This window comes from Trachurus trachurus (genome assembly GCF_905171665.1).
Source record: "Trachurus trachurus genome assembly, chromosome: 20".
Taxonomy (NCBI): domain Eukaryota; kingdom Metazoa; phylum Chordata; class Actinopteri; order Carangiformes; family Carangidae; genus Trachurus; species Trachurus trachurus.
The window spans coordinates 6,677,568-6,688,574 of record NC_139911.1 but is presented as its reverse complement, the minus strand read 5'-3'; the positions used below and the strand labels follow the sequence as shown (position 1 = coordinate 6,688,574).

The window sequence follows — 11,007 nt, the reverse complement described above, 5'->3', positions numbered from 1 at the left end:
CTCCTCCTCCTCTTCCTCTCACTTCTACCTGTTTTTATATTTACCTGAGGCGTTCAGGATTTGGTCCAACGCTGCATCTCAGAGCCTCCTTTTCCTCACAAACATGCCCGACTTGATTTAAATTGTCTGCATCCATTTTAGAGGGGGAGAGAAAAACAATTTAGCAGGAACATGTGCAAGACTGGAGGGCAAAGCAAGCTGAAGAACTCACCAAGGCCGTGCACGACAGAGGAGCTGTATCACTCAGACAAAACATTGTCAGGCATTCATAATTCAGCAAAGTATTTTTGCCGACTCATGTCGTAGGTTTAATGCATCTAGTATATAACAGGTCAACGAAGGTTCACACAAACACAGAGATTGTTTCACTGCAATAATCACCTTGATATTAGAAACTAGATATCATGTGATAGTTCAGATAAAACCAGTACCTTTCACCTTTTTTGTGATTAGATGAACAGAAAGGACAGTGATGATATACTGTAGTCTCGAGATGTGTGTTTGCAGCCTATTGATCAGCTGTCAGCTCTGTAAACATCTCAAGTCCAGTTGATTATAGATCTTACATCTTCATTTGCTGCAAGTGAAAACCTGAAAAGAGCATAAATATTGCATCAAGCAGCAAGTTTAATGAGGTGTTAGCCTCTGACGATGTTCATTAAACTGTAAACAAGAGCTACACAGTCTATTGGTAAACATCCAGGGCTGAAGGTAAAAAAAAAAAAGAAAGAAAAAGAAATGAAAGAAAAAAAGAAACAGTGCATGGGCACAGAGGTAAAAACCAACACAGATGTTCTCACTGGAAGAATATGAGGTGATCCAGAGTTTTATGATGATGGTTTATAAGAAGTCATAAAATAGAAACTCTCAAAATATATGGATGTGTCAGAGACAGTGGGTTCATAAGATAAGACACTATCATACTGCTCAAGCTCTTAAACTGCACTCTGCAGCTTAAAATCAAGCAAACTGTGTCTTTAACCTTCACACATGTGGAGCACAGTTTGACCCCGAAGATATTTTGGTGCTGGGTTCAGCCCTGGTGGGTTCGTCTTCTGCTGACACAACGGAGCGCAGCAGCTGAAGACGAAGGCGGTTCGAGTCATAACTCTCAAGCTGCCATGTGGATGTGGTGGAGCACATCCTATATAGAGGATGATATTTTTGTTTTATGTATGTATTTAGTATGAAATGCATCATCTGTTTCTGCACTTATACCTAATAAAAAAAAACTAGGTTGGCTCCTCTGTTGTTTCTGTTATTAGCAGCTCCTGCAGTGTTGCACTTTCTTCCTCTGGAGATTTTTGGCTGTTTCAGTTTCAGGTTTTCATCAAGTGCTTCTTTCTCTCTGTGTCTCTTTCCTCTCCACAGATACCTCAGCAAACTGAAGAACAAAATGAAAGACAGAGCAGCAGAGAGGAGGAAGCAGGGAAGAGAGGCAGAGCATGTGCAGGGTTTCTGGAAGTGCCTCTAGTGAATCTGTGTCCCAGCACTATCTCAGCTGAGGAAGGAGTGTGAGAGAGAGAGTGTGTGTGTGTATGTGTGTGTGTTTGAGAGGGAGAGAGAGGGAGAGAGAGAGAGGAGGGAGAGAAGGAGGCTGGGAAGAATACGGGGTCAGTCCGGGGATTGTCCTCAAAAGGAGAGGAGCCACTTCTGCCTGTGTGTGAGGAATGAGTGTGTGTGTCGTGTTGTGTTCGCTTTTTTACAGATTTTTAACGTCATTTTTCATCCTTGTTCACAGAGGACGCAACTAAACTAATCATCCACCACAGCCATGAGCCGGGCCACCTTCTTCGAGGTAAGTCTCTAGTCAGTAGTTAACTTTTAATCATCAGGTTTAACATGTCAGATGACAGAGTCTGACAAGGCCTCACTTCAGCAGGAGACTTGTTAGTCATGGACAAGCAGAATTAGATAGTTTATCAATAAGGTTGCAGTGGTAATTCCTTTATTTTCCTGTGTTTTGATGATTTTCTCTCGTGGAAACTTTTTTGTTTCTTTGCAAAGAGGCCACTGCCCTGTCAACAAGGACAAGTGTGTTAGTGGAAAGACTGTCAGGCGAACACACTACCTCTCTTATTCTGAGGATAACGCATCAAAATTAAGTCAGTGTAGATGTCTCAAGTTGAAGTCTCGTGGTGCATTAGAGAGAATTATGACTTGGTGAACTTCAGCAACCCAGAAGAAGTTATAGGTATTTAAAGTCCAGGTCTGTCAGAGTAAAAACTTAACAAACTCATCAGTTACGAAGGGTGCAAACATTTTTTATGTCCTGGGACAGATTGAGTCTACTGGGGCAGAGTGTGCTGGGACAGTTGTGTGCACTGTGGGACAGATGTTTGTGGAGAATTTAGGGCCGACTGTAATTTAGCATCAAGCAAATAGGACATTGAGTGTTTTAGTTGTCCACTTCACCTTGATTCACGGTGAGACAAAGGTAAGCTACTATAAGTGGCTTCAAGTGTATTTAAAGTAATGTAATCCTGCAGTTCAACATCAGAGTTGTTCAGTTGATATCCATAACTTACAGTAAGTTGATAAAGAAAAACAACAAGATGCACCAGCTGTCATGTCCAAGGTTCATTTGACTCACGAGCACGTACAGTACTGCTCATGTTCAGTGTGACCTGTGCTGTCAGCAGTGCCCTGTATACCCAGGAGAGGGAAAAAGGAAGGGGGGGGGGCATCTGATAATCAGATTTACAAGGACACAACACAACACAAATGAGCGTGCATCACTTTACGACACACGGGCCTAATGACGCCCTCGATGCTCCTCAACAACGTGTGGATGCATCATCGTGTGTCCTGAGAATGCAGCTGTGCAGGTGAGCAGATGGAGAGGAAATGAACCAGCTCCCAGGATGCACCTCCACTGAGTCACAGCAAACAGTGCCAGGATGAGATGTTCTTTTGACAAGTGTGTGGGGAGTTTTCACTGCGGATCTCACTGTATTGTTTTATTTTTGGTATGAAAAATAACAGGAATTCAAACTCCGTTTCTTGTTTGGAGATGTATCTGAAGCTCATGATAATTTGATAACTTACATCTGGGCGCAAAACTATTAAATCACTCCAATCTTTCATTTTTTGCAATGCAAACAAAAGATATCAAACATGCAGAGCTCTCTTTCGCTTTCATCCTCATTCCCTCTTTCTCAGCTGTGCACTCAGCAAATCTTTAGGTATCCATTAGCCGGTTATTACACTGTCCAGTAAGAGAGCCAATTTAGCCCGGACAGCTCTGCTGAGCAGCACAGTATGGAGTGCTTTCAGGGCAAATTGTGCGCCGCCGCCCGCCATCCTCCTTGCATATGCTGTACATCACCACTGACATGCTCTAATTAAGATGAAAAAGAAGTGTGCAAGAGAGCAGCAGGACAACACCGCTGCTCTCTCTTTCAACCAGACTCTCCTCTTCAGATTGAGATTATTGCACTTGACCAGGAGCTTTGAGGAGACTGTCGGCGGTGCTAAGTCAAGATTCTTACGTTTTATTCTTTCAAGGAAACTCATTGTGAATCTGAATGTGCACACACTTCATTCATTCAGGTAAATGAATGGAGCTTGGACACTTGGACGCTTGAACAGATTTCTATTACAATATCCATCCATCCATTTAGGGTTGCAGTCAGGGAGCTGGAGACACAGGAGTATATCACAGAGACAAACAACCTCTTTCTATATATTACAGGTTTGATATAATATTTGTGTCAATAATTGGATTTAAACTGAAGGGTTGAAAAGTCTTTTAAATATACACATGTTCTGTCATGAGAACAGATAAAGTGCTAATTAGTTTTTAGAGAAATCCAATTACAAGAATTAAGAGAGAATAGAGATAGAGCAATATTCTGTGACTGAGGTATGAATGAAGTTGACTTCAAATGTACATCCTAAGTACATGATGTTAATGTTGGTAACTTGCTTCAGCAGGAGGCTCTGAGGGAGTAGAATCTGTGATATAATGTCCCGAGAAACGCCCTTGAAATCCATCATATAACTGTTATCAGTATTTGTCTATTTTTATCTATTTATTTATTAAATGTTTTTCTTCCTTTTTGCTTTATTTTCATCTCATTTCTATAGTTCTTATAGTTCTTGCATGTAAGAATGTCTTGTTTGATTTGCTGTAACTAAAACTAATAAACACATACTTTAAAAAATGTACATCCTAAGTAAAGAGAAAAGGCACAATAAGCGTTGTTGCAATAAAAAGCCATTGACAATATTTAAAACAAAACACTGAAACGCTGATATCATATTAACAATACGATCATATAGTGATGGCAGTAATTTGTCATTGTGCATCTTTTGTTACAGTAAGTTCATCTGGTTGCATTTTCTAAACACTTCCACACAGTTCACCCTGAATCTTTAAGTCTCTTAAGCCTCTTAATCTCTTTCTATAATATGTTTACAGACGTCTTTAATTCTTTGTAAAAGTGGCACAGTTTGTGTTTCCTTCAGGTGGAGGTCCTGGATGCCAAGACAAGTCAGCAGCTTTGTTTTTTAGATAAGGTGAGATGACTATGTCTGATGATTTTTTTAAAAAGATTTAAGGCTGAGGCTTAAATAAACATGAACCAATTTGGTTTGTAGTAATCAGACATTTAGTATCTTTGAAATCTATGTGATTCCCTCTGAAACTTTAAATTAAGTTTGAACAAATGTTTGGCTGCACAGCTTTGTATGATTAAGTTTTTAATCATACTGTTTAATTACACTGTGATTTTTTATTCCACTCAGGTGGAGCCTTGCTCAACAATAGGAGACATCAAGAGCCTTTTTCACAAATCATGTAAGTGTTTGTTGAACCTGAAAGTTAATCTTCTTTGCTGTGATTTATTAATCTGCCAGCCTTTATGTTTTATCTTGAACCCTGACAGCAAAATAAAAATGTCTCATATACTAAGCCTTCAAAAAGGATTTACACATTTAGCTCATTAGCCAAGACATCCATTTACTTTGTATCATCTGTTGCACATTTACTGGCAAAATAAATCATCTTACAGTAAGTCACGGTGCATCCCCTCACCCCGAGAGATGTCCTGTCATAAAAAATTTCTTGTTTACTCCTCTGAAGTCTGCAATGCACTGGTGGATGTCTGGTCAGAGATGTTACCAAATGTTTGCCAAGCCCGAGGCCGTCAGCATCCATCAGTCCAGCAGAGCTCCACGTTATTCCATTGTGATCAATTATTATTGGGCCTGAGGCCAGTATGTGTGTGTGCTGCGCCAGGTCTCTCCAACTCTATCTGTGTGTGTGTGTGTGTGTGTGTGTGTGTGTGTGTGTGTGTGTGTGTGTGTGTGTGTGTGTGTGTGTGTGTGTGTGTGTGTGTGTGTGTGTGTGTGTGTGTGTGTGTGTGTGTGTGTGTGTTCTCTACAAAGATCCTCACTGGTATCCAGCAAGACAAGCCCTGAAGCTCGATCCCAGTAAGTAGCCATGCTGAAATTATTTATGTTTTTCATAAACAACATTTAAAGCTGCACCAAACTGGATGGTAACTATACACTAATAGAAACTGGACATCGTTAATCACAGAAAGCCGAGCTGCTCTGATGTGATGTGATGTGGGTGAACAGCAGTGATCTATTTCAGTGAATCCAGACTGTGAGTGATAGAAAAGAAAAGGCGATGCTCAGCTGTGGCGCTGATTGAACGCAATTTATTTTCTAATCTTTAAGCTTTGACCTGCTCCACCAAAAGAGAGAAATCTGAGCGTCTGTTACGGCCTCAGAAAAAAAGCCACAAGTTAAAGACGGATACGGGTCCTGGAGTTCATGTGAATTCTGTGGTGCATTTATTGTCACTTTAAAAGTGTTTTTTTTCTGCCATTATTAAAGAAGTTTTTAGATATACTGCAACAATTTGGCATGCCATGTGTCAAGCTTCCCTATTGGTTGAGAAGATTTGGTGCAACTAAGGGTCTTTACCACCTGTAGCTTGCTAACTTAACGCAACTTTTGCTAAATTTAGATGCTGATTCAAAACCCAAAACAAGAACAATACATATTTTTTTATAATAAATTAATTCTTAATAAGATAGAAAGGGGGAAAAAATAAAATAGATAAATAATTGAATTGCTCACACCTAGCAAAACAGAGCAGGAGAGTGAACTGCTAGCAGTATTCACAACAAGCTCTTTGCAATACTGCTAAACAAAAGACAATTGTCTCATCTCAAAAGCGAAAGACATTGTCTCATCGAAACAACATGTAAACAACTGAAACATTAGAGGAAATGAAACAATGTTCCTCACTTTCTCAAGTTTGCACGTTGACTACTGCCAGTCCAGACATGTACCAAGACTTAGCCTGGTCTTGTTAACACAGAAGCAAAGAGCTTGTTGTGAAGTTATCAGCCTTCATCAGTCAGTGGGTAACCTGAGGTAAAATCATGCATCAGTCTGTTTGAAGTGAAAATTATAAGAGATGATCATCTTAGCTTTGATTGTGTATCGAGTCCTCTCCACAGAAGGCTGTGTGATAATTGAACTTCACATATTGAGAAATGTAAAGTCTTCTTCCCCGCAGGCGGCTGTTTTATCATTGGACGTTGATGCAAATTGGAGTCTACACACATGTTGAGAGGGGAGATGCATCTCCAGAAAAGCCAATGGAAAACGATAAAGGAGCTTTAAAAAAAAAAAAAAAAAAAAAAGAAGAGAAAAAGTTTTCACAAGTCAAATATTAACCCTAGAAAAGTAGAAAAATCCGACATCAGCAACGGGTGAATTTAATTAAATCACTTCCATTATAATAACATTGTAATGACCTTCACTCTGGAGGAGAACGAACACCATAAATAGCTCCTCAGATTTACACCGAGCAGCGATCACTGTCTGTTCTGTCTTTGTGCGCACCATGAAAGAGAGACTATTTAATGAGCGTTGTCTCTTTTCCATTTGTTCTCACATATATTAAAACAGGGAAAAGTAAATGCAACACATAAGAAAAGACCTACAAGGCCTGATGGCCCAGCAGAGTTTGTGTCTGGAGTGGACTATACAAGGTCTCTGTTGTTGCAAGAAAAAAAAAAAAAAAGCTCAGAGCAGAGAGATTTGGTTTGAAGCTATCTGGGCCAGTTTCCCCTGAGGATATTCTAAAAATTTCATCCAATTAGTACAGAATCTTATCTTTGGCTGCAGGTACAGAGAGCGTGAGGTGAAAAACTGATCAGACGTTTATTATAAACACGCTCAAACACCAAGCTAAACCACTATATTGTCAATATGACTTTCCTTAAAGGGATAGTTCAACATTTTGGCAAATTGGCCCATTGCCATAATCCCTATAGTCATAGCAGTAGGTTTGTTATCTTTAATTGTCGGTGCAAGCTATTTTTAGAGCGGCGGAGCAGAGCCGCGAGCTGCTCAGAGCTACGCTACGGAGGCTCATGGGATTTCTTGGTTTCCCTCATCAAACTCATCAAATACACAATCCAACAACTCCAAAACGCTCTGGTGGACAAGTTGTGACCTGCACATTCACCACCCTATGAGATAATAATGGATCGTTAGAAGACAGTTGTTTTAGAGGTAAATATAGAGACTGCTTCCTCATAACATTACATTATTTTCTCATAGCGTGGTGAATGTGCAGGTCACAACTTGTCCACCAGAGCGTTTTGGAGTTGTTGGATTGTGTATTTGATGAGTTTGATGAGGGAAACCAAGAAATCCCATTAGCCTCCGTAGCGTAGCTCTGAGCAGCTCACGGCTCTGCTCCGCCGTTCTAAAAATAGCTTGCACCGACAATTAAAGGTAACGAACCTACTCCTAAAACTATAGGGATTATGGCATTGAGCCAATTTGCCAAAATGTTGAACTATCCCTTTAACTTTGGGCAGCTGGATATTCTAGAGATTTAATTGTTGCATAATATGACTGATGAAGCTGAATGTGTATTATGTTTCTTCTTTCAGAGGGGAAACTTCTCAGAGATGATGAAATCTTACAGACTCTACCTGTTGGCACCACTGCCACCATGTACTTCAGAGACCTTGGTCCACAGTTGGGTTGGACCATGGTGAGAGCAGCACGCACTATTTTTTACATGATAAGGGATTCTCAGTTAGTTTCCTATTCCTGTATTTGATGTCTATGTTTAAACAGAGTGACATTAGGAGATGTTTTCTCTCGTTTCTCAGGTGTTTCTGTCCGAGTACATGGGACCTCTCCTCACCTACCTCCTCTTCTATTTCCGAGTACCGTACATTTACTCACACGAATATGCCTTTACCTCCAGCCCCCATCCTGTTGTCACGTAAGTGAGTCAAGAACAGCAAAGTTTATGACATGATATTTAGCTTCAACTGGATGATTTATGGCCCAAAATGTATTTTTTTTATGTATTTTATTATTCATTGATGTTTCTGATCAATTATTCATAGTGGTTTAATCAGCTTTGTAAAAACTATGGTGCAAAAGTGTTGAAAAAAAAAAGAAAATTAGATATATTATCTGATGTCAGTGGATCATCTATATTAGGGGGTTTTAAATAATACATTTAACTTTTTCTTTCCATCATACATAATCAAAACTCAGTTGTTCCTGATATTCTAGTGTTGCATCTAGTTGCGTATGTGTTTGTTGTTGTTATCTTCTGTTTACTGCACTTTTCTTTGCTGAGTCCCAAAAGTTCTGTATCTGCAAGTGTCACAATTTGGCCGAAAGGAACGATTAAAGTTTGATCTGTTTTTCGAATCTCAAATCTGAAATCTGCCATGAAACAAAAAAGTGTGATTGAGATGTGCATGACAACTAGACACTAAGACATTCACTTCAATGTACTTTGTATTTCTGAAATCCTCAGACTTGCCTGTGCCTGTCACACCTTCCACTATATGAAGCGGTTGATAGAGACGATCTTTGTCCATCGCTTCTCTCACGGGACGATGCCTCTCAGGATAATAGTCAGGGTGAGGACATGACATGACAACCTTGAGGACTGTATATATGTATATATATAATGTATATAGTATATATGTGTGTATTATATATGGAATTTATTTCTGTTCATTCATCTGTTTCTTTATCTTCTCAGAATTGTGCCTATTACTGGGGTTTCTCAGCTTGGTTGGCCTACTATATCAACCACCCTCTTTACACACCTCCATGTGAGTTCACACACACACACACACATGCACACTCTCTCTATATATATTCTGCAGCTTATCATAGCCAGATGATCTCTCTCTCTCTCTCTTTCTCCACAGCATATGGAGACCTACAAGTCAGCTATGCACTAATCATATTTGTGGTGCGTACTACACTCACTACTTATGATAAATTCATGTGCTCATGCTTCATGTCACACACTGTCGCAGTGTAAAAGAGGTGAAATACATATTTCTGCTCCAGATGTGCGAGCTGGGAAACTTCTCCATCCACTTGACTCTGAATAATCGCAGAGGAGACGGTGAGTTGTTGAGATGGTGATCATGTCGTCTAGTTTTGCATGTTAACGCTAATGATCTACCATATGGTGATAATGAGGTTGTTTCATCAGTATGAGAAATGCTACATAAACCCTCATTTAAATGTTATATTGAATCAATTAGTCTGTTTTTTTCCCCACACAAACCCATTTCTCAGGACCCAGAGGGAGGAGGTACCCGAGTCCCACTAAAAACCCCTTCACGTGGCTCTTTTTCTTTGTATCCTGTCCAAATTATACATATGAGGTAATAGAAAGCATTTAAAGTGAATTATCATGTTATTAAATATCATCCATACTTGTGCATTGACCTATGTCTGCCTGTATTTGACACATATGAATGCAGGTTGGAGCTTGGCTGAGCTTTTCCATCATGACGCAGTGTCTTCCAGGTGAGTACAGTACATTACTCTACACTACATACACAAATATTATGTTCTCCTGTGTTATGTTACTTTTTCTTCTTCCAGTGGCGTTGTACACCTTACTGGGCTTCATCCAGATGACCATCTGGGCCAGAGGGAAGCACAGAGCGTACAGCAGGGAGTTCAAGGACTACCCCAGCCTAAGGATGGCCATCGTCCCCCTTGTTCTCTGATCAGGGGCTGAAACTGGGCCGTCGTATACGTTCACTCTTCAAAAGTGTGTCATGAAACAAAGAAGCTGCTACTGCTGAGCCCAGCACTATGCATTCTGCGTGAGAATGAAAGCAATAATATTATGGCATTGTACTGGCGCATTACTGGGAAATCAATTGGTTTTAGTGTCGATTTGGCATTGAGACATTGAGGTTAGATACTGTACATCTTCATCGCTGTTGCATCTTCTAACGCTGTGTTAACAACGGCTACACATAATAATTCATTATTATTAACAATTGAGGTATCTGAACGCTTACAATATCAAAGTTTTCAGGATAAGTGAGAGGAATAAAACATACTCTCATGCTGAAGTGCCTGTGGCAACAAACTATCAAATTAAAAATGTCATGGCGCCCATCATCTCTTTGAAGCTCTCAGGAGGAATGACGACGAAGCAGACAATTAATTATACTAATATTATGCCTCTCCAGTGTATATTTCCAATTGTTTTCTTCAGAGAAAAGGCAATTGTGCTGTGGAGGAGTATCATCTGTCGTTTATGTACAGAGGGCTCGATAACTGCTGTGATTCTCGAGCCTTTACTGTCGATCTCAGGTTTTTATTAAAATCAAAAAAATGTTTTCTATTAAAGTGAATGTAAGGTATCTGAATTCAAATGGTGTGTCTGAATAAAAGTCCATATCCTATTGAAAAAAAATCAACTTTATTCAACATGATGCTCCTTTTAAAAAAAACAAAACATCACCTTTATGACATTGAGTCATTCTCCTCTAACGACACCAGGTGCTGGTGCAATGCGGACAATTAAGCAAAGTCGCACATGTATACGTACTGTACATCACGCAGCGCAAAGATTAAACAACAACATTAGTGGCGTAAAAATATAAAATGACATACATGTGATCTTCATAGCAGCAAAAGGATTTTGTAGAAATTTTGAGTTACTATATTGCACTAGGAGAT

General features: G+C 39.7%; 1 protein-coding gene across 1 annotated transcript; it reads left to right on the top strand.

Annotated features, from left to right (window-relative positions):
- Window positions 1–1,774: 1,774 nt before the first annotated feature.
- On the top strand, window positions 1,775–10,040 carry tecrl2a (trans-2,3-enoyl-CoA reductase-like 2a; the record flags this gene model as incomplete). Its single annotated transcript, XM_083995913.1, has 13 exons — window positions 1,775–1,798; window positions 4,471–4,521; window positions 4,750–4,801; window positions 5,392–5,436; window positions 7,929–8,032; window positions 8,154–8,269; window positions 8,819–8,924; window positions 9,050–9,122; window positions 9,222–9,265; window positions 9,367–9,424; window positions 9,601–9,689; window positions 9,789–9,834; window positions 9,913–10,040. 13 exons carry the CDS (start codon window positions 1,775–1,777, stop codon window positions 10,038–10,040), a joined length of 936 nt encoding a protein of 311 aa, XP_083852039.1.
- Window positions 10,041–11,007: the final 967 nt, after the last annotated feature.